The 24,569-nt window shown below is 38.1% G+C and overlaps 1 protein-coding gene across 2 annotated transcripts in view; it reads right to left on the bottom strand.

Moving 5' to 3' along the window:
* TBC1D19 (TBC1 domain family member 19) overlaps window positions 1–24,569 on the bottom strand; it is a 156,222-nt gene that overhangs the window by 15,630 nt on the left and 116,023 nt on the right. For both annotated transcript variants that reach the window (XM_029235523.1, XM_029235522.1), the window contains 4 exons: window positions 23,646–23,730; window positions 20,607–20,651; window positions 4,765–4,797; window positions 887–996 (listed from right to left, as the gene is read on the bottom strand). In XM_029235523.1, coding sequence (XP_029091356.1) covers window positions 887–996; window positions 4,765–4,797; window positions 20,607–20,651; window positions 23,646–23,730 — 273 coding nt within the window. The remainder of the gene's footprint in view (window positions 1–886; window positions 997–4,764; window positions 4,798–20,606; window positions 20,652–23,645; window positions 23,731–24,569) is intronic.

Genomic DNA, 24,569 nt, shown 5'->3' on the forward strand with positions numbered 1-24,569 from the left:
TACACAGGAATGGCGGGGGGAGGATAATGAACTGCTGTTTAGTTGAGAAGCAGTGACAGCCTCCTCTTTTGGGAAACTTGGTAGCCCTGACACATTCCAATTTTTAATGTTTTTTTCTGGAGAGTCAGTCAAGTTACCCACAAGCAGACCAAAGCAGGCTCAAAGACAGAAAAAGTATAACTGAAATAAAATAAACACTGCTTTTACTCAGGCTAAGGAGGGTGGGGGTGGGGGAAGGAAGATATGATAAAGGACTGGACAAAATAAAACAGATACAAATACTCAACTCCCAGTATGCTTCCCTTTGAATTTCATGCTAAGGCCAAGGAGCCATCTATTGAATAAACACAAAGGAGATATCTAGTTTGATAACTGATAATTAGCCAAATTGAAAAATAAGGGACAAATAAATGTTTATTTTTCATTAACAAAGAAAAGATGATGATGATGATGATAATCATAACGACAACAATAAAAACAGCAGCCATCTATTTACTGAACATCTGCCACGAGCCAAGTGCTACCCAGGTGCTTTGTACACTGCTCTACAGCACCACAGAAACTCATTGTTAACTCTGAAATGAGTTTCAGAGAGGAGGAAACCAGCATTCAAAGAACTTAGCCACCTTTGTCAAAGAAGACAATACAGACATTGCTATGTTTTTTCTTTCAACATATAAAAGATAATTTAAATGCAATTGATAAAAGGCTTTTTCCTCTCTAATTATTACTAAAACTATTTAAATATCAATTTCTTCTTCTCTTTCATTTATTCCATAGAAAAGTGTTGCTTGACCTCACAAATTAACATTTGTTTTTCTTAAGGAAAGGAAAAACAGATTAGAGTCTGCTTTGATCCATTTTTTTTTTTTTTTTATGAACTTACAGAAGGATGAGAAGAGATGGAATGAAGTCTGAAGAAAAAACGCACATACATCTCACGGAATATCTGATACAATTTGGAAGGTTCATGGTACAGAAAACAAAGTGGTGCAACTGAAAGAACAAAAAAGTTAATTAATAATATTGCAGAACTACTAAAATTAAAAAAATAAGTTCACAAAACATGAAAGAATAAATATTTTCTAGTAATAATATTCATTCATAGACAAGTTTAGAATCATATATATATTCTTTTTTCATGTTGAAAAGGGAATATATGCACACATAAAAAACTGAGTCATTAAAAATTAAAAAGAAGGGAGTAAATTATAAAATATTATAATCTCAACAGTAGAATAAGAATGACACAATGGAACTATATAGGGATATTGAAAATTCAAAGTAACTTTTTTTTTTTTTTTTTTTTTCCGGTATGTGGGCCTCTCACTGTTGTGGCCTCTCCCATTGCAGAGCAACAGGCTCTGGACGCGCAGGCTCAGCGGCCATGGCTCACGGGCCCAGCCGCTCCGCGGCATGTGGGATCTTCCCCGACCGGGGCATGAACCCGTGTCCCCTGCATCGGCAGGCAGACTCTCAACCACTGCGCCACCAGGGAAGCCCCCAAAGTAACTTTTAAAAACTACATAAAGTCAAGTCTTTCTTTTTTTCAATTGAAATAATAAGAAAGTGACAATCAGGCAATTCATTTTTACTTTGTCCCACAAAGGATCTTTTGAAATTTTTGAAGTCAGGTAAGTAAAATATAAGATGATTTACGACTAGCTTTCAGAACGATGGTCTTCAACTAACTGAATTTGAAAATTAAAATTTTGATTAACAGTTTAGGCTATTGGTCTATATTGGCATATCTCAATATGTATCTAGACAATTTTCATAGGCTTAAAATAAAACAACTCTAAGAATTTATTTCTCTAATGAATTTGAATTAAGTTTTCTTTTGTACCCAGTTCATGGCAGTTAAGCACAGGTGGGTCAACTCAACCAGACAGCTCATGGCTGACTGTCAGAAAGTCAGATTTTAAAATCAGATGCTGACCTGACAGTCTGATTATTCTGCACTTGCGAACGTGGTCATGCTTTTCATCTTTTCAACACTCAAGAATTTTAGGCAGCATAAATACACTATAATGCAGATAATATAAAACTGCATTACCTAAATATTAATTTAATAAAAGTGACTTATTTATTGGGTAATTTCATCTATGATATAGATCAGACAGGTAAGAAGGTCTTGGGCTCTATAACGTCAGTGATGCCCTGAGGGCAGTAGGCATTAAGTAAGCAGGGAAACCAATGAGCCAACTCAGCTCACTTCCTTTTGACAACGTGAAAGGAAAAAATGATAAAAAATTTTAAATTCTGACAAAACAAAAATTCGATTATCTGGGATAAATGGCGGTGCACAGTATTACTGATGAATAAATTATCAAAAACTAGCATTGCAACTGAGAAATTTCACTTTTCTGAAGGGCAAAAGAGAGACAAATCAATTTTAGGGTGGTAAATATCTAAATACATCCAAAAAAACCCCTCCTTTTATATATATCTACAGGAAAAGACCTTTATGTTATATATATATATATATATATATATATATATGTTTAAAAACTAACAGCCATGTCCTTTCACTTTAAAACTACTTTTAAAAAATTATTTTACTATCAAAATAAATTCCTACTTATTTAAATAGCCCCAACTGAGGTATTCTATACATTTAAAAAGAATAACTCTCATTCTAATTGCAACAACCTAAGAAAAAGCAATGTGGCACAAATACATGGTATTATTACAAATTCAAAACGAAGGTTTGGAATTCATTTACTTTTTGTGATGATGCATATTTTCCCCTCCAACTTCTTAAGTTATTGTTATTTAAAAACTTGTAATTTGAATCTAAAGATTTTAAAGATTCAGTAATCATTAATGATCATTTCCAGTGAAGGAATGAAAGAGAATTTTAAAATCAGCACTTTTCTATAAACATATATAATATAGAAAATGTTATAATCAGTTATTATTCAAGATGCCACAATTGTTGATGTTGAATTCCCTTACATAGCTATGAAATGGAAAAGTTTTAGTCCATTACATATAATATGTAAAAAATTTTCTACATGACTTTATTTTCCATCTTAAGCATCTTTCCCTATTTGGTTCCTCCATAAAAATGAATGAGCTCATCATCTTTTTAACCAATTAAATACTGCACTATAGGAATTTATTTATGAAATCATAATATACTATACCTACAATAAAAACTTCATTAATCTACATATGTGGGAAAGGATAAGGCCAGTTTAAATTAGAGAAAAGTTTTGAATAAATTTTTAAAAGAGGAAAGTACTATAATTTTAAAGAAATACAGTAACTAAAACTAAAATGGCCTAGTACTATGTAGAGATCCTGGGGATAAGTTGCAATTATGCCAGTATACTGGTTCTAAATAAGTGGTCGCTGCTCTAAAGTATTTGTGGATGCTTAACATATTTTTCTAAAATAGTATAAACTGTATATCAAACATTTTGCATCGCCTATTTCCTTAGCGAACGTTTCCTCCTTGGGTGTATAAACTTTAACCTATTAAAACAACCAGAAATGTGAATAGGCAGGAGTCAAAGATGTATTTTGTACCCTGAGAGTTGTTAGAAGATTTAAACTTTCCTGATGTTATTAACTGTTCTCCAAATCGCTCAAGTACACCTTTTAAAAACTAATTACTTGAAAAATGCTTGCAGTTGGAATTATCAAAATAAAAGAATAAAAGGGCTAACATTTTTTATTATTAAAGGTAAAAATTTATATTCTTAACCTTTTTAGGTTTTCTATTTTAAATTCCTCACATATTTATAAAAGAGAAATATGCTGGAACCTCACTATAACATTATGTGTTCCATTATGAAATTTTTGTTGTTCAAGAGAATAAAGCCAAGGGCAGCATAATGCAGAATTCCTAGGCACTTTGAATCCTTTTCATTGTATGCTCGTTTTAAAGGTTTTATATTATGTCATTCACGATGACTGTCTGATGCTGAACACTTGAGGGGTTTTTTACAAAGAAAAGTGTTAATTTATTGCTGATTCTTTTTACAAAAGTAAACATTAATGTATATTTCTGTTTAGTCTAAAGGTTGGGGAGTAGGAATAGCTGGGACAACAATCTTCAACAAGCTCATATGTAATGCATGAAAATTTAAAAATTAAGTGGCACTTAAGGCATAGAGCATTCTTCCTCTTGCTAATCTTTGTTATGCTTCCTGCATTCCTCATTCAATGATACGTGAGGACACAAAGGTGCTCAGGGCTCTCAAACCTGCACATGCGTTTGTCACATGTGCCTCAGGATGACTGGATGCTTCAATGTAATTGTTGCTGTGCACACCAGCCAGACTGGAGAAATCATGAACTCACACTCAGTGTTGTCCCTCCCTTTGCATTCTTTCTGACCTATTATTTTTTTTTTAAAGACTTATGAGAATTAGTTTAGGAATTTTACATCTATTAGATTTTTACATCTATTAGATGTAAAAATAAATTTTTACAGCAATAAATTATTACATCTATTAGAACTAAATATCAATGTGTGGCTCTAAGTTCCATTGAATTAGAAAATGGAAAACCACAGAACCATTTTCCTGGTATGTTCAATTCTAATTTGACAAGCAATCACCATCTGAGCAATTATGATGACCCTTTATTTGAAAAAACTTTTAATTGGACATATAAACAGATATCAAATCCAATGTTTAAAAATGTTCACAATAACATTGTTAAGTGTGTGGTTGATGTAATATAAAGTGTGATTTTCATGTTTAATTTTCTAAAGTGTAATAAAAACAGTGAATATTTTAAAGCCCAACTTACCATACATTGAAAATCCATGAAAAGGGATTACACCTAAAAAAATAAAAAAGTATTTCTTTTCAATTAGTATACCCACTGAATTATTAGGTAAACTTTAGAGAATTAAAGCCAAAAATAGTGAGGTCTCCTATTTTTGCTTCAACTTTGTTCATGCATGTCAGAAAGACTTAGTGATGGGTCACCAACAAAACGATAGGCTTTTTAATACCTTTAGAAAAGCAATCTAGAGGTCTTCAATATATATCCAGTTAACTTTCTATTGATAAAGTTGAAAATTAAGACTGTGAATATGTGTTACAAAAAACAGAACAAGGCAGACCACAGAACTAAGTTTAAGAACTAACTATAACGGTCTCAGAAAGTCAATAGATTAAGTCCTTCTTGAAGCAACTGCATCCTGTATACTGGAGTCCAATCTGTTAAAAAATAAGTGAGCATTTCAAGGCACCTCTTATATAGATGCATTCCCTTATAAACTTACCACAAATTACATCACAGGATGTGGTTTAGAAAAAATATTGGCAGGAATATGGTACAAATTCAGTGTAATCTTTGGCAAGAATTATACACAAGTAAAGTGCACATCCATTTAGAAGAAAATACTTGAAGCCTAACTTGGTATGCTAAACATCTTGTCACACTCGAAGTGAAAAATTAGAACTTGTACAGCTTAGATTCAAAATGGAAGTTCTGTAATATATACACCACCATATATCTAACACAGTAGTAAATCAGGTTGCAAACACAAAAGAAAGATGAGTTTACTTTTTTGAAAAATAGCACAGAAATGCTTCATTCATATGACATGTTCAGACGCAAAAACTTAGTGTTGGCAGAGCCTTCAGAGGTCACCTAGGGTAAGTTCTAACAAATGATAGTTCAGTCTCAGTCTAAAACATCCAGCAATAGGGGGCACATTCATTCGCAATGCAACCAATTACAATTTTGAACAATTTGGTGGGGAGTTATTTCTCATATGGAGTGAGACTCTGGTTCCTTGTAATCCCCACTTACGTTTCCTAGTTCTGACCACAAGGGTCACATGAAACACACCTAATTTATCTTCTGTGAAAACTTTCAGAAATACTGGAGGACACTGTTCTCTCCCCCATCCCCATCCCCACCAGGTTGGGATTTTTGTTTTGTTTTGGTTTTTGGTTTTTTTTTTTTTTTTTTTTTGCTCTGAGACTTTATGAGTTTCTTTAACAGTTCCTCAGACTGAATACCTTCTCTATTCTATTCTCCTCTGGACAAGCTGTAGTTTACGACAGTCCTTAAAGTGAGGTGATGAAAGCCTCTAAGAATTTTTCCTCCCTACACACCCCACAGCTAAAGCACAGTGCACTTGTGCAGTTGTTTCTGACCTAAGTAAAGAACTGTATTCTTATCTCTATTACATTTCCTCTTTGGTGAACCGTTCCAATTTGAGATAATCCTGGATTCTCATCCTGTTATCTAATGTATTCCCTCTTCTTCCTGGGTCCACATTGCTGGAAAGTTTGATAAATACACTATCTATGTCCTCATCTAGAGCACTATAAAAATGTTGAACAAGACAGAGTGAGGGGGCTTCCCTGGTGGCGCAGTGGTTGAGAGTCCGCCTGCCGATGCAGGGGACACGGGTTCGTGCCCTGGTCCGGGAAGATCCCACATGCCGCGGAGCGGCTGGGCCCGTGAGCCATGGCTGCTGAGCCTGCGCGTCCGGAGCCTGTGCTCCGCAACGGGAGAGGCCACAATAGGAAGAGGCCCGCGTACCGAAAAAAAAAAAAAAAAAAGACAGAGTGAGGACAGGACTTGTCACTAGAGACCTCCTTCCATACTGATAGTAATTCATTGATCAGCACCCTATTGTGGTAAGTTAAGAACACAGACCAGATATCAGACAGACTTGGTTGGGTTCATCTAGCTCTGTTGTTTAAGAACTTTGTGTGCCTTTAGGTAAGTTCCTTAATCCCCTAACCTTCAGTTTCCTCATCTCGTAAATCAGAGACAATGCTAGAACTACATAAATGATTAAATGAGATAATGACTGTAGCTCCGCCATTAATAAATAAATAGTTTAGACTCAATAAAAGTTAATTATTGATATTATTATTCACAAATAAGCTCTTATTTCTTTGATGATTCTAGAAGTAATTTTATCAAAAAAAGTATGAGGAAAATCCAACATTATTCTGAACTAGTATGCCAGGTCAACCACCTTTAGAATTTTGTGCTGCATCACTCTTAAATTTCACAAGCTGTAATTCTCAGGATCTACCTTTTCCCATTTTTCCCTGGTCTTCTAGAACACACCACAGATTCATGTTGTCCAACTGTGTCTGAATTCTGTGCTGTTTATCATTTTCCCTGTTTATCTCTGTTTGATGAGCCACCCTGTTCTTTCAGAACCTTCCTGCTCTTCAAGTGCTTCACACTCAACTTCCCTCCTCTCTGGGAGGCTGATGCCACTGACAGAAATTCTCACTTGTTCTTTACCTCAAACGTTCTTCACACATTTCATCTGTTTTCTCACTTCCCTTTAGGGAGGTCTTCGGAGGAAGATGCTTCTTCCTTTTTCTTTTTCAGAGCTACCATCTTCACCTGTGTTCTTAATCCTGTTTCCCTCACTTTCTCTCACAGAAGTTATGGTCAGATCTGTGGCTTGTCTATGTTTGGCCTGTGAGCTAAGAATGGATTTTTACATTTTTGAAAGATTATTTTAAAAAACAACAAAGAGGAATATGTGGCAGAGACTGTCTGTGGCCAGCAAAATTTAAAATATTTACTATCTGGCCCTTTACAGAAAAGTTTGCCAACCTCTGCTTTTTTTCCTCCTCACCCTTTTGTGTGCATCATTCAACAAATAGGAATTGAGCCTCTACTATGTGCCAGACACTGTTCTGAGGTCTGGAGCCTACTTTTTATTAGGGACAGGAAAGTCATGATAAAATAAGTGAATGTATGTCAGACAGTTATCACTTATCAGTGCCACAAAGAGAAATAATGGAGGGAAGGGGGAGTGAGAGGAAAAGGCTGGGGGAGGGAGGAGGTCTTACTGATAAAAGAGCCATTGAAGCTAAGTAGACGAGAGTCACCTGGTAAGAGGTGACCGGAGGCCCTGGGCTTCACGTGGCGATTGCTGTGAACCGGGATAAGCTTCCTGAGGTCAATGGCCTGAAGGCGGAGAGTGGTGGCATGGGCTCTCACCCCTGCTAGTGGAGGAGCAGAGGCAAGGCGTGGGTAGGTCCTATCAAAGTACTCCTCTCTCCAGTCTCTCCTGTTTCACTGCAACCTTTCAGCCCAAGATATTACAAATACCCTTGCTAATAATAATGACACCAAAGAAGAGGAGGCGGGGGACTTGTCCATTTTCTTCCCTGAACCTTACTTTCCCATCAAACAAATCTCTAATCTCTCTTCCTTCCTTGAAGCCAAGCTTAACTTTTAAAAAACTATTCAAAGTAACTTCCTTTATTTCCACATTATATATATCCCCAATTCCTTAAACTGGTTTCCACCCCTCTCACCCCAACTCCTGATGGCTGAATCCAGGCATCTCCCCTCTGTGTGTGTCCTGGCCTCCTAGCAACTGAATGTTCCTTCTCAAACTTGAGCCCACCAGGCACTGATGACGCTGTGCAGATCAGGCTCCCTGCCTCAGAAACTTCTGCTGCTCAGTTTTTGTTTTTGTTTTGTTGTCTTTTGGACTAGTTGTCTCTTCCGCACACTCCTTAAATATAGCTACTTTCCAAGACTCTGTCATACTTGTTTTCTCTCTCCTTCCACCAGTATTCTCATTATTAACCTGTAATTCAAACAGTAAAAACCCAGTTTCCTGCGCCTCCTTCTGGACTACCTAGCTCTGTAAACAACTCCTTCCCTCCCTAGGCTTCAAGGAAGAAAGCTTTGAGTCATCTTTGCTTTCTAGTCCTCCCTCAGCCCTTATACCTAAATATGATTGTGTTCCTTTCCTGTCCCTTTAAGATGAAGAATGCTTAACTCTTCAGGATTCAGCCACAGTCTAAAATCAGCAGCTTCATTTTTCTTCCCTACCCCGCAAGCACAACTCTAACCCTGCCAAACTGATTGCCAACCCTTCAGCCTCTGGGGCTTAAGGACAAGGGCTGTAGGCCATGCTCTCCTACACCTCTAGCTGTGTCCCAGCCCCACCCCTGTGAGATTTTATTTTATTTATTTAAAAATAAATTTATTTATTTAATTTATTTATTTTTGGCTGCTTTGGTTCTTCATTACTGCGCGCGGCTTTCTATAGTTGTGGTGATCGGGGGCTACTCTTTGTTGAGGTGTGTGGGCTTCTCATTGCAGAGGCTTCTCTTGTTGCAGAGCACGGGTTCTAGGCACGTGGGCTTCAGTAGTTGTGGCACGCGGGCTCGGTAGTTGTGGCTCACGGGCTCTAGAGCACAGGCTCAGTAGTTGTGGCGCATGGGCTTAGTTGCTCCACAGCATGTGGGATCTTCCCGGGCCAGGGCTCGAACCCTGCATTGGCAGGTGGATTCTTAACCAGTGCGCCACCAGGGAGGCCCCCTTAGAGATTTTAAACAATACTCCTCCTAGAAAGATCTCCCTGACAGCCCCTGACTCTCTACCCGCAATCATTCATTAATCAGTACTCTTGTATCAGCTGATTTGCCCTGACTGGTTGAGGTACCCTTTCACCTCTGTGAGCCTAGACAGACCTGAGCAATTCTGGTTCCACTTTCTACCTGTGTACACTTAGGTTGCTTACTTAACCTGTTTCCTTATCCAGTACTGCTCTTAGACCAAGGCAGGGGGCCTTGGAGTAAGGGCCCTGCTCTGGCCCTCCTCTGACTATACCCCTCACCCAGAGTTCATGTCCCTCCTTTCAGACCACAACCCAGACACCCAAGACTCTGAAATTCCCAGCCCAAAGGCTCCTAGCCAGCTTCCAGGGTCTGCACAGCCTCTTAGGTGGAGGTACCTTCTTGATGGGTGCTATCCTCAGGATGGAGAGGTGGGCAAAGGATGGTTATTTGCGGAAGATGTGAACAGAGCTTGGACCTGCAGGCTAGTGGGTCCACATGCATGAAGTCTGTCCAGGTGTGGGGTAGAGTCATAGATAAGAAGCGGGTGAGGGATACCACAAGCTAGGGACTTCTGAGGAGTCTAAGAATTCTGAATCTGAAGCTGGCCTTCCAGACTGTTACAAAGGTATATTTTTCAAGACAAGAAAACAAAGTAGACTTTACTTATCAGTTTATTAGTCTGATTTATAACTTCTAAAAATCTAGACTTATAGTAGGTGGGCTTCCAATTGCACTCCTGCCCTGGACCCTGCAAAAATTAGGAACAGACTTTCCTTCAGCTGCAAAATGAGGACAATACCAATGAAGTTGTGAAAATTAGATAAGATGATGTATGTTACATGCCTAGCACGACACTTGATGCAAAGTCAGTACTTAACAAATGATGTTTCCATTCTCTTATCATACAATCATTTTTTGTTTTTCTCTCTTCCAGTGAAATAAATTACCTGAGTACAAAAACTATTCCTTATTTATCTCTATTCCCAGAGGCAAGCTTATTGCCCCGAATATAAAAGGTACTCATTAAATGTTTGTGGAATGAATATATGCAGTCCTAGAGAATCTACCTCTACCATTTTTCAACTGTTCGCTTCCTTCCTACTGCCAGGGTGGAGTTCAGGCTCTGATGAACTATTACCTATGGTCCTGCAAGAGCCTCCTGATTGGTATCCCTTTACCAACACTCTCTGCCCTCCAACAAACTTTCGTAATGGTTCAGGTTATCTTCTAAAAAGGTTGATGAGACCATGAAAAAGACCTCTACATCTATCAAGGATTTTCCTCTGACCATTCATCCATCCACCAAGTATTTGCTGAGTTCCTACTCACACAATTAATCAGTGTTTAAAAACCTACTCTATAGCCTCTGGAGAGATTAAAACGAATATAACGTTTTCTCTATATTTGTGGAATTCACATTCTAGCCTTATAATATAGGCTAAGTGTCTACAGAGTGAAATTCAAAACCTTGATCTGGTCTTAACCATTCACGATGGCAACCTGAGATATATCTACCTGACTCTATACCTACTGTGGTACAGCCACACTAGATTAGTCATCGTCGTCAGAACTCATCATGCACTTTCATACTTTGGTAGCTTTGAACTTGGTAATTCTGTACCATGAATTGCTTTAATGTCTATCAAAACCTTGCTAAGGACAAGTAACGTCTCAGAGAAACATACCAAAGCTCTTAATCATAATTAAATGCTCATTCTTCTGCATTCTCATGGCACTTTGTTCACATTTCCATCACTATAATTTCACAGTTTAGTGTTATCATTAGCTGTTTGACAGATTGCTCCAGAGGACGGGAAATATGCTTTATTCATCTTTGCATGCATTTTATGATGCCACATAGTTGATAATGAATATAGTTTTGCTGAATGAATGAATGGGTAGATGGGTAAGTTAATGATGAATAGAGAAGGAGCAAGAAATTTATTGGTCTCTAGTCGGGAGATCAGGATTCCACTGTGGGCTTATCAGAAGCCAGCTGGGTAACCTTAGCAAAGTCATCAATCCTCCTGAGCTTCAGTAATTGGCTGTCATTAAAAGGGAGTAAGATTGTCTCTGAAATATCATCTAACTGTAGAGTTCTATGCTCAACAATTATGTCTAGGGCAAATACAGAAAAATTTGTGAGACGTGAAGAAAACTGGACATATGAGAATCTTCCAATGGTTAAGATTCTTTACCAACTTAAAAGTTTTTTGCTTTCTAAAAACAAAAAAGTTCAAAACCAGATTAGATACACACACTGAAAGTCAATATTCCTAATGACACTATAGCCACCAGTCTAGTTCAATGGAATACTTAGGAGGGTCCAAAGACCATCTTTCTTCTTTAATTTCTCTCTCTGTTTCTATCTTTGGTTGAGTCCCTTTTTCTTCTTGTGAACACCCATCTTTTTTCTATCTTCCCTAATTGCGGCTTCATTTTATTTCCTTTATTGATTATAAACTTTTAACAAATAATTTTAAAAGTTCATCTTCGCCTAATCATGTTGACATGTGAAAGAAAAACTAAGAGAGAAAAATAAGTTCATAAATAGAAGGCATATTTTGATACCTTACAAAAATATAAGTATACATTACATCTTTCTAAATACTAAATATCAAAACACGTTGCTATTATACAAAACCCCTATATTCTTACGCAAAAACACTTTTTCCTTCCTCTATTAAGTACTGAAGAAACCTTTAAACAAGCATGTTAAAGTAGTCAGAAATGAAGACCTTACTATTATTATTTTCATCTTCTATAAATATTAATTAAAGATGTCCTAAGTATAGGAATACCTTAATCAGGACAGAGCACTTTTCGTTAGGAAGGTTAGAGTGAATGAATTCGTGAACTGCCAAGAAGCAAAAGGGATGCATGTATTAAGATGACCCATGGTAGGGCTTCCCTGGTGGCGCAGTGGTTGAGAGTCCGCCTGCCGATGCATGGGACACGGGTTCGTGCCCCGGTCCGGGAAGACCCCACATGCCGCGGAGCGGCTGGGCCCGTGAGCCATGGCCGCTGAGCCTGCGCGTCCGGAGCCTGTGCTCCGCAACGGGAGAGGCCACAACAGTGAGAGGCCCGCGTACCACAAAAAAAAAAAAAAAAAAAAAATGACCCACGGTTAATCACACTTTCACCATATTTCCCCCAAGTCCTGAAATCTATAGCTGCTCTATAAGCAGCTAGGTTATAAGCTATTTGAGGCAAGGGCCACAATTCATACTGTGTATCGTCTTCAGCATCCAGCATGGTATTTTCTACAAGTGAGACGTTCAATATATGTTGTTAGTGATGGAAATTCAAGCATTTATAAGTATAATCACAGCTTATAAATAAGATATTAAAGTATTAGATTCATTTATGAATAAGCAGTTAACATATAGGACAGGAGGTTCTCAATAACTCAGTGTTGAAATTATAAATGGCCCACAAAGTCATACAGACATGCATTCGAGTCTTGTGTGCCTCCAGGAAAGTTACCAACACTCTCTGAGTCTCTATTTTCATTTTTGAAAATGGAGATAAATACTACTAACTTCACTGGGTTGTACTAAAGCACCAACGAGTTAATGTATTTAAAGCGTACCAGTACAGTATTCAGTACACAGCAGATGCTCACTAACTATAGCTATTTTATGCTCTCAGAAGGGAGAGTACCACATTTAAGTATCAGCTTAAACCTAAGGAAAAAAAAAAATTTGTCAGTATTAAATAAAGGTTCACTTCTGCTTAATCAAGATTAACCAGGGCTTAGGATTCCAGAAGAGGGTACATAGTTTGCTCTGTTGAAGAAGGACAATGTCAGATTCTGGCAAACAAACGTAGGAGGCATAAGAAGCAGTGAATTCATTAACACTCCAGGGCACATACCACCTAAAACATTTCTTTGATCTCAGAGGCTGTCATGTTCTTGACCAGTTTTTCAAAATCCTTTCCTTTCCCTCTCACCACTTCAGTCTTTCAAGGGCCAAGTTTTCATCCACCTGGCCTTCATCCAAGAGGCATTGGGATGCTTGGGACACCATCGTTAATCTGGCCTTAGAGTTCTACAAGTCTGCTATGAGTGATTATTTTAAGATCCTAGCCTACCTCTATCTAACTGAAGAAAGTCTAAAATATTAACTGCCTACTCCATTCAATAGAAATAACTTTATAAAGTAATGATTTAATGGGCCTTTGACATAGTCCAGAATGGTAAACATCATCAACAAAAATAAATCTTGAACTAGATGAGATATAAATAGTAAATATGACTCAGAAAACACCCCAAATATCAACAAGCTTTGCATTTACTAAATATTTTCCCTTCATTTCCTCACTGTCTCTATTAATACTTAGCGTTTATAGTTGTACCATAACTCTCACATCTGATTCACTTTAACATCATTCCAGTTGAAAGCAAATTTTTACACTCTTTCATTTGGGATTACTTAGTACAATTTATTTAATTCAATGTTGAAATCATCATTTCCTCTGTTTATTCTCATTTCACATGTAGCCTACAGGTCAGTAAGCATAGGGATTAGGACAATGGTCAAATTGTTTTCTAGCTATTTCTGTTATCTTTCTGAATTGGAACTTCAGAATATGACTTTGTTAGTTTATTAAATTTAGTAGTTAAAAGTTCCCAAAACATCAGAACATAACCATGTTTAAATATCAATCTAGAAATGATACTTTAAATAATTAGTTTTTCAATTTATGTCCAAAGTTACACATGACATGAATTTTGGATTATGCGATGTTTTTAATTTATTTGATTAATTTAGATAACAAAGTACACTGTTATTTATCAACCTGACACTTGCAGGCAGATTTAAAATGATATATTTTTGTTATTTCTTCCAAGAGCCTTTCCTAATCTTTGTTGTGAGGGGTTGTCCTGCACACTGTAGGACGTTTAGCAGCAACCCTGGCCTCTAACCAGGAGATACTGGTAGTATATCCCTCCCCTCTGACAACCAGAAGTGTCTTCAGACATTGCCAAATGTCCCTGGAGGGTAAGGGGGTGGAATTGCCCTTACTGGAGAACCACTGCTCTGGAGTCCTAGCACTCCTCTCCCTAATGTTCACTAGCAATTACTTATTTTGTCTTGTAGGAAACAAATGGTATTAGCAAATTATGATGTTTGTTTATTTTAAGTCTCAGTCAGATCTATGTATATTTTTCCTATAAGTCTCACCTCCTTGCTTCTATTCTTGCTCCTCTATATCCTTCTACATTCATTCCCTCATTCCTTAGCTCACTCATTCAATAATGTTTCCTGAGCAGTGACTTTATGCCATGCATGATTCTAGATGCTAGATAATATTGGTCATCAAACTATTAAGGTCCTTGTTCTCTTGGAGCTTATGCTTTTATTCTACATAGTAGTCAGGATGATCTTTTAAAAATATTCATCAGGAACTGGAGGAGAGATGTCACTGAGAAGAGTGAAACAGAAAACTCTAAAACACCATCCCTCCGCTATAGCAATGGTTAAACTGGCTAGAACTGTTAGAATCAACTTTTTTGAATTCTGGAATCTAATAAAAAACTTACAACAACCAAGTAAATACTTAATAAAGAAAGATGCTACGGAATTTTGGAAAGAGAAGATTGTGGTATTTTAATTTACCCACCGACTACCCCCCACTCTCTAGTTTGGTGGCTATAAAGACAACTGTCCACATTCCTGGTGCAGCTTTCTCATGCCAGAGGGGCAATATAGATCTTGAATCAAAAAATTGTGGTTGTGTGTTTTGACCTGTTCAGTAGCTACCTGAGGGATTGGGCTGAAGTGGCCAGCCAGGTGATATTTATCAGATTTATTTATTTTTTTTTAATAAAAGCAGATGTATTAGCCTTAGCCACCTGGGGCAGCAAGGGATAACAGATGGGGCAAGGACTAGGCAGACTGAAAAGCCTCGGAAGGAAGAGATTGGAGAGGCATAAATATGGAGGGATAAAGCCTTTGAAAAGCTCCTCTGTAATGAGGGGAATCTAGAAAAGACCTGAGAAGAACTTCAGCTTTCATTTCTGCCTGACTTCTGGGCCGTGTGCAAGCAGGAAGTGAAAGCTAAGGCAGAGCCGTAAATGGCCTGGCTAAGCCTTGAAGGAGTACTCCCTACACAGAGTATATCAGTGAAGACTGATTTTGGTTTCAGACATTTAAGGAAATCTCTGTCAGATCACTAACTGATCACTAAGCTAATGGAACAGAGACTTCAGGGGGCACTCAATACAAAAAGAGATAATTTGTACAAAAACAGTTTAGAAAAGTCACTAAAAAACTACAACCCACAACAAGCAACAGCAAGTTCTGGGGAGGGGAGAAAATCTGATTTTTCAGAGTTACCACAATGTAATGCTCAAAATATCCAGTTATCAACAGCAAAAAAATTACTATGCTTGCAAAGAAATAAGTATAGTCTATTCACAGCAAAACAAGACATTAATAGAAACTGCCTCTAAGGGAGCCCAGACATTGGACTTACTAGACAAAACTGTAGAACAACTGTCCCCCTAACTGGCCTGGCCCCTGTCTACCTCTCACCTCACCTTGTACCGGTTTATGTTTTGCTCACTCTCATGAGTCACACTGGCCATCCTGTTGTTCTTTAGTTCATCAAGTATGTTCCTCTTAGGACTTTAAACATGTTGCGTTCCCTCTGGAGTGCTCTTCTCCTCCTCCTTTGCACAGCTCACTCTGCACATTCTGGGCTCTGTTCACATTCTACCTCCTCAGAGGCATCTTTTCTGATTCCTTATCTACAATAGCTGTGCCCTTCCCCCACCTCCCTACCTACTATCAATTTCTGTTCCCTTTAATTGTTCACGTCACTCTCTGAAATTATTTTCAGAGTTATTTATTTACGGTAGCTACTTATGTACTTGTTTATTGTATGTCTCCCTCACTAGAATGTAAGCTCCTTGGCAGCAGGTACTTTATCTGTGTCCTTTAATAAGTGTTTATTAAATGAATAAATAAAGTTATACATGTTGAACAAAGAGTAAAAACAAGAAAAGCTTAAAAATTTCCTGTGAGAAGTCTCCTTCAGCTCAGAAATTTTTGCTCACCAGTTGTTTAATAAATCTACTAGAGAAAGTCTTTCCACTGACAAGGCTTCAAATAAGGTGACAGGGTAATGTCCGATGCCATGATGGCCTGTTATTTCCATCCTAGGAAAGGAGATCACAGGTGGGGAAGTGAGTGAGCAAACCTCTGTCCCCGTTTAAGCAGCCGCTGGGTCAGGGGTGGACAGTGTGTCAGTGAGCTGCAGGCAAAGCTCTCTGGGTGAGCCCCTGTGACCACGAAAGCCAGGCCACTTTTGGCGGCAGTGGGAGAGGTGTCCTTGAGATTTCAAAGTAATCACATCTTTGGCAGAGGTTGAAAAACAGGGCGGGTAATATACAAATGTTGGGTGGTGTTGCCTTGAGTAAAGAGCAAAGGGACAGTGGGCTGAATGCTCTTTGTCTCTTCTTGTTCTGCAGTTTCAGAATCAATCCCCAGAGAAGAATCTCCTCTGATTCTGGTAAGGTTCTAAAACAACCTGAGACAAGAAATGATACTTAAGTATTAAGATTATGAACAGCTTATGAACAGCTTTTAATTTACCCACCTACTACCCCCCACTCTCTACTTTGGTGGCTATAAAGACAACTGCCCACATTCCTGGTGCAGCTTTCTCATGCCAGAGGGGAAAATATAGATCTTGAATCAAAAAAGGTGGGTAAATTAAAATACCACAATCTTCTCTTTCCAAAATTCAGTAGTATTTTTCTTTCATAAGCTTATAATAAATGGGTTTATCCCATTAAACATTAAACTATTTTTTTTCTGGATGAAATTGTTTCTAGAACCTGTTATATACATCAAAATTTTCAATATATTAACCGCTTAATTTTCTTCTAAAAGATACTACAATGAACTCAGTAACATTTTTCTGAGGTAGTAGGGCATGGTGATTAAGAATACTGCTTCTTGGGACTTCCCTGGTGGTCCAGTGGTAAAGAATCTGCCTTACAATGCAGGGGACTCAGGTTCGAATCCTGGTCGGGAACTAAGATCCCACATGCCTCGGGGCAACTAAGCCCCAATGCCACAACTACTGAGCTCGTGCGCCTCAACTAGAGCCTGCGTGCCACAAACTACACAGCCCACATGCTCTGGAGCCTGCATGCCACAACTAGAGAAGAGAAAAACCCGCACGCCACAACTACAGAGAAGCCCGCGCACTGCAACAAAGAGCCTGTGCGCCGCAGTGAAAGATCCTGCATGCCTTAACGAAGATCCCGCGTGCTCCAGCTAAGACCCGACGCAGCCTAAAATAAATGATAAACATATTTTTTCTTAAAAAAGAACGTTTTTTTTTTAAAAAAAAGTCTGACTTCTTTTCTGAAGTCAAGGAACTTGGGTTCAAAGCCTGGCTTTGCCACTCACCAGCTGGGCAAGTTAACACCCTGTGCCTCAGCTTCTTTATCTATAAATAGGGAGAATACTAGTAGCTGCCTCAGAAGGTTCTCGTAAGGATTAAATGAATTAACACATGGGATGTACTTAGCACACTGCTTAGTATATAGTTCTGCATGGACAAATGTTAGCTGCTACTGCTGTGACTACTATTACTATTATTGTTATAGCAACATTTTTTTTCTTGGTGCCTTAGCTCATTATAAAAGTCTTAAATTACTATAATATGTTACAACGCAATGATACTTATTTAAAGGGTGGAGGGTTATTGGCTTTTACATGAAATGGTCCCAGACCTATTTGCAGGAGTGCTTTTATATGCTGTTTTATAGCTTTTCTATTTTCCTTTGTGAGGTCTCTGATTTTCACTTCTACTGTTGTTAATCATTTTTCCTATGTATATCAGTTTCTTTCTGTACTTCTTCTGTTACAGGGGTCATAAAAACCAGCAAACCAAGTTTGTTAGGCATGTGTGTTAAGTAAAAGCGAATATATTCTAAACTAAGTTGGAAAAGCTCTCCTATATATAAAGAGAGAAAAGAAACTTGACTCCACGGACATTTCATTTGGCCTTTCAGAGGTATTTATTTTTTCTTATTTTCCGATTCTTATATAAATATAAAAAGTTATATGAAAATTAAGTTTCTGGGGAGACAGATGTAACAAAGTTTACACATAAATATTAAGATTAAAAAGCCTCTAATTTAGTTCAAATAAATACTCATTAAGGTCCTACTATAGCTAGACACTGGAGGAGCAAAAATGAATGATATGGTCCTAAACCTCAAGAGGCTTGCAATCTAGAGGGGGAGATAAAGCATAAACAATTAATGCCAAGATAATATAGTAAGAGATACCAAAGATATTCACACTGGGTACAATGGGAGCCTAGAGAAAGGGCCCTTAACCTCACCTGGGGTTCCAAGGAAAGTCTCCTGGAGAGGATCATGCCTGAGCTGAACCAGAGGGCAGCCAGGTGAAGAAATGTTGAATGTGCTATTACAAGCATAGGAACAGAAGTCATGAGGTAGGAAAGCAGCATAGTGCTTTTCTGAGAGTATGTAGCTGTGTTTGTGTGAAGAATTAATAATTTGATATTGTTGCAATTAAAAAAAAAAAGTGAAATGGGAAATGGTGAGAAATGAAGCTAGGAGTTAGACTGAATAGGGGCCAGAGTCAAGAGAGGTTGTCTTATGCCATGTCTTATGCCATGCTGAGAGGCTTGGACATTGCCTATAAAGAAATGGGGAGCCATTAATAAAAAACTTTAAGGAGAAAAATGGCAATTTTCAGATTTTCCTTTTAGCTGTATAACTGAGACAGCATTGTAAAAGACAGAGAAAAGCTAGAAAAGACTGGAGGAAGGGAGACAAGTTAGGTGTCAGTTGCAATGAACAAACTAGAGATAGTAAAGCCTGAATGAGGGCAAGGTAGTAGTTATGGTGAGGTAGAGAGGGTTCCAGATGTAGTTTGAAGATAAGACTGGATGATCCTGGTGATTTATTAGATGAAGGGGGTCCAAGATTGAAAGGAATCAAGGATGACTACCAGATTTTAGGCCTTGAATTACTGGTTAAATGAGAGTACAATTAACGGGAGAGAGAAAGAGGACAGTGTTTGGTTTATCTTGTTGCTGTCGTTTTGTTTTTTAAATTTAAGTTTGCCTTTGTTGTTTTTCTTTTTTAAATAGTGGGCATATGAAGAGTAATTAGTTCAGGTTAAATTTGAGTTGAATAATGTAGAAGTCAGAATTGAAGATATCAGTTTTAGAGTAATTAACAAATAGAAGCAAGAGAGCAGATAAGAAGTCCTAGGAAAATGTGTGAAAAGAAGAGAAGCAGAAAAAGAAAAAGAGCAGCAGAACAAGAGTGGGGTGGGACATTGGAATGCCAGTGCTTAAAGAGGGACAGAGGAGGCTAGCCTGTGAAGGAACCTGGGACAGCACACTGAGAGGTACAAGGAGAGGACAGTGCCATGAAAGCCAAGGATGAGTTTCAGATGGGCTGGTCAGTAAAGAAGCTAAACGCAACTTGTATCAGCTGCATTTTGTGAGCACTCACTACACATCCGGTGCTGTGTCATACAGTGTTACCTCCTTTAATCTGTCACCCATGTGCTATAGATGACAAATCTGAAGTTCAGCGAAGATGTATAACTTACCCAAGGTCATAGGGTGAGTTGGCAGAACTGGGATCTGAACCCAGGTCTGCAGGATTACAAAGCCCATGTTCTTAACTCTGCTGGAGTAAAAGAACTTCTTCAGGATGCAACATTATAGTATCATAATAAGGACTGCTATATATTGCTTTTCCAAGGAGCATATCTTAAAACTATCTGATAATCTCAAAGAAATGATATTCAAGGAGGTCACTATACATTTGATCACTTTAATCAAAACATACTTTTTTCAGTGACGTATTTCTTGGAATATTTTTATTTATAAATATTACACTTGTCAAATCATGAGAACAATAAAGTGCAACACAAGACAACCCACTCATTAGGGCACTGCTCCAATAAAGCCAGAAGGAAGGTCCTAGACGGACGAGTTAATGTCCTTCAGAGGAAAGCTAGGCACCCTGGACTTAGACACCTGAGTCTTCTTAGCTTTCTCACAAATGCTACTACTGGTCTCAAGGAAAATCAGAAAGGATATGCACAGTTCAGCAAAAAACTACCACAAACATGAAATTAATTAGAATAGTTATTCTATAGAAGGTTTATTTTAGATGATAAATTATTATCCATTTAAAGAGAGAATAAGAAGTCACAGTGCTATTATAAAAGTTGTAATTTTCCTATTTCCCACTAGAGGGAGCAATAGCATTGCTCTTACCATTTGGTGGATAAAAGACAGCATATTCTTCTAGTCCTAGTTTTCCTGTAAGAGAAAACCATAGAGAGTTCCAATATGATTAGATAAAATAGAAAAAACTTTAAAAATTAATTTTGTGAATATACTAAAAATTAATGGAATTTAAAAACTACTATAGTACAATCTCCTTTCATTTCATTTTAAGATATGGAATTAATTTGAAAATATGCCAGCCCATCTTTTGGTATTAGCAAATCCTTTCATCAATTAAAGTCAATAATATAAACTTAAGCACTACAAGGTAAGTGATACAAAATAATTAAAAGAACAAACGTTTTCAAGCTCCTTAAGCACTTAAGAGCAGCATCTCTTTGTAAGCCTAGAATTGTTGTGTTGATTATAAGTAATTCTAGTCTAGTCATTAAGTCCTAAGCTTTGCAACACCTCATTAGTTTACATTTTTATGGAGTGAGCTAAAAAGTTAAAATTAAATGTCTTTCACTGTATGGTGGTAATATTTTCTTAATTCCTAAACAATTGATATGGTCTGAGAATGAGGCTAAATATTTGAAATCAGGATTATCTCAGAAAATTAAAGTACATTCACCATAATTAAATGTTTAAGTGAGTTTTAAAAAGTTTTTCCTCAAAACTTTCAAAGGTCTGAGTTTTTTCCCACCTTCTACTGAGGTGGGAAAAAGTAGGTAGCTCTTATCTTGACAGTTTTTCTAACACTGTTGAGTCTACTGAAAAGTCACGTGCGTTTTTGCACTTGGCTTTAAGGTAAGATTTTTAATTAAACATTTTTTTTTGGTTGGGAATGGTGGGAGAGAGGAAATGAAGAACTGCATGAGCAGTTTAGGTTAGGGTGGAGACAACAAGGATTGATCTTGTGAGTAAGAAGAGAATGAAATGATAGATGGGTAGGTAGGTAGATGGATGGATGATAGAGAATACCTGCTGGGTACCCAATACTGGGCTAGGTGCCGAGAGGCAAACAGAGTAGATATGAGATATGGTGTCTGAACCATGTGGCTTATAATCCAGACTAAAACAGGAAACATTAAGATATGTTTGGTAAGTTTTCTGGCACAGGCTTTAAGTGCTTTAGAGGTTTCGAGGAGAGGGAAATTGATGATGGGTTGGTGGACTTGGAGACAATGGAAAATGTATATTGGTCTCTGCCCCTGGTTGCTGGCACAGAGCTCCTGAAACCCTTGTACTTTCCTAAGTGATAAGAGCATTGGGAGCATCCTTCATTCTATTGGGGTGACTCTGAGTGGGCTTCTGAACGGGCGCTGGTCACCAGAAAGACCAAGCCTTGATTAGCAGCCCCACCCCCTCATACTCCAGAGGAACTGGAAATGGAGTTTAATAATTGATCATGCCTCTGTGAGGAAGACTCCATAAAACCCCAGAAGTAGGGGGTTTGAAGAGCTTCTAGGTGGGCAAACACATCAACACTGGGAAGAAGACGCACTCCAACTCCATGGGGACAGAAGCTTCTATGCTTGTGACCCTCCCAGGCGTAGCCCTATGTATCTCTTCATCTGGCTGTTCATTTGTATTCTTTATCATATCCTTTAACCAACTGGTAAATGTAAGTATGTGTTTCCCTGAGTTCTGTGGGCCTCTCTAGTAAATCAGTCAAACCCAAGGAGAGGGTTGTTGGAACTTCCAGTCTAAAGCCAGTTGGTCAGAAGCACAGGTGATAACCTAAGCTTGTGACTGGTGTCTGAAGTGTGTGTGTGTGTGTGTGTGTGTATGTATGTGAGGACTGAGTCCTTAACCTGTGGGATCTGACACCATCTCTAGGTAGACAGTGTTAGAATTGAGTTAAACTGCAGGACACCCGGGGGTGTCAAGACTAGCTTGTTATTGTGGGGAAAACTCCCCACATATGTGCGACCAAAAGTGTCAGAAGTGAAGTGCTTTGTGTGAGTAGTAAATTAAAAACACAGGAGCAAAACACAGTCGGAAAGAATTGGGTTTTTCCCTACATAGAAGGAAATAATCTGAGTTTTTCTGATACTGTGAGATATAGGCTAGTTCTTCAAGAACCTATGATTTTGGGGGTGCAGGAGTGGGAATCTTTCCATGTTTAGGGAATATATAGAGGCTTAGAATGAAAGTGGGGTAATGTGGAATAAACAGAGAATCAAAGTTAGCTAGGTTAATACAGGATCAACTGACGGAGGGCTGAATTTAGAGGCAAGTCCATCAGATAAGTTCTATAATCAGTTTTTCAGCAGATGATATGAAAGAAACGAACAAGTAAACCAAATGCTTCTGTCGATTCAGTATAGAAGCAATGTAACCAAGAGAGCCCCCAAGTGGGGGGAGCCTGATCCCAGCACTGGCAATGTGGGCCTGTCTTAGGGCAGGGGTTGTAGTAAGCAGGCAGACAGTTGGACTTAGGAGATACAGGACAAACAGCATCTTTCTTTCTGGGAATAGCAGAATGACCATGCACAATAGGCTTATAAGCTTCCAGTGCTGGGTGTTCACTACTTAATGAAAAGGAGAAATCGGGGAAAGGCTTCCAGCTGAAATTGGTTCAATTGCCAGGTGATAGCAGGATACTGAAATAGCATTATCTTGTAGACAGCTAGTGATAAAGAGAAGCAAGCAATAAAATAGAATTAAGAAAGCTAATAGCATATAAATTATATCAAACTTTAAGTGTGGTGTAACATTTTGAGAGAAGGAATAAAGAAAGCAAAAAAAAGAGAAAGCAAATTCAACTGATAAACTCATAGTTAGAAGGGTAAGTAAAAGTCAACAGATATGGCAAAAACAGCAACAGAGGAGAGAGCAACAGGGAAAATAAAGAAGTAATTTTAAATTGCTGTTTTTGGGAACCACTTTCCTGTGATCTGCGATAAGTGGCTTGGGCACTGATCTAAGCGGGAGTGAAAGATAGTTACAATAACCTGAGAGGCATCTTATTAAATAATTTACAACAAAAATTTTGACAACCAATATATGCTATAAAGTAAACAGTCTTGGCATGATTATGTAAGTATTAAAGAATACTTCCTTTATATACTAAAAGTTTACCTCTTATGTATGATTTCGGTGGTGAAGCACTGTTGTATGCAAAGTGACCCAACACAGATGTATCTCGGGAGAAACAAAGTAATACCTGGGTACAACATTGGAAAAAACAAACAATTAAGCACTGTTTTTTTCCTTTATTTTGTATTGAAATATGGTTGCATTACAATGTTGTGTTAACTTGTGTACTTTTTATTTTTTTTAACATCTTTATTGGAATATAACTGCTTTACAGTGTTGTGTTAGCTTCTGCTGTATAACAAAGTGAATCAGCTATACGTATACATATATCCCCATATCCCTTCCCTCTTGCGTCTCCCTCCCACCCTTCCTATCCCACCCCTCTAGACGGTTACAAAGCACAGAGCTAATCTCCCAGTGCTACGCGGCTACTTCCCACTAGCTATCTATTTTACGTTTGGTAGTGTATATATGTCAGTGCCACTCTCTCACTTCGTTCCAGCTTACCCTTCCGCCTCCCCGTGTCCTCAAGTCCATTCTCTACATCTGCGTCTTTATTCCTGTCCTGCCCCTAGGTTCTTCAGAACCATTTTTTTTTGATTCCATATATATGTAAGCACTGTTTTATAACAGGTAATTCATTGCTACTTCTGCTTGAGAGGCACTGAGGTAGAAACTTTTAAGTTCAGTACTGTGCCTCTCAATGGGAAGAGTGCCCTCTATTGGTACACCTATGGTAAGTGTTACAGTAGAGACCAAGTGTGATGGGCAAAGTTCATCCAAAGATTTCTCACTGTTAGTCACCTAAACCTTAAACAACAGCAGAAAATGCAAGTTACTAACTACCAGGTGATTCTTTTTTTTTTTTTAACATCTTTATTGGAGTATAATTGCTTTACAATGGTGTGTTAGTTTCTGCTTTATAGCAAAGTGAATCAGCTATACACATACATATATCCCCATATC

This window comes from Monodon monoceros, unplaced genomic scaffold, assembly GCF_005190385.1.
Source record: "Monodon monoceros isolate NGI ecotype Baffin Bay Population unplaced genomic scaffold, NGI_Narwhal_1 Super_Scaffold_20, whole genome shotgun sequence".
Taxonomy (NCBI): Eukaryota; Metazoa; Chordata; class Mammalia; order Artiodactyla; family Monodontidae; genus Monodon; species Monodon monoceros.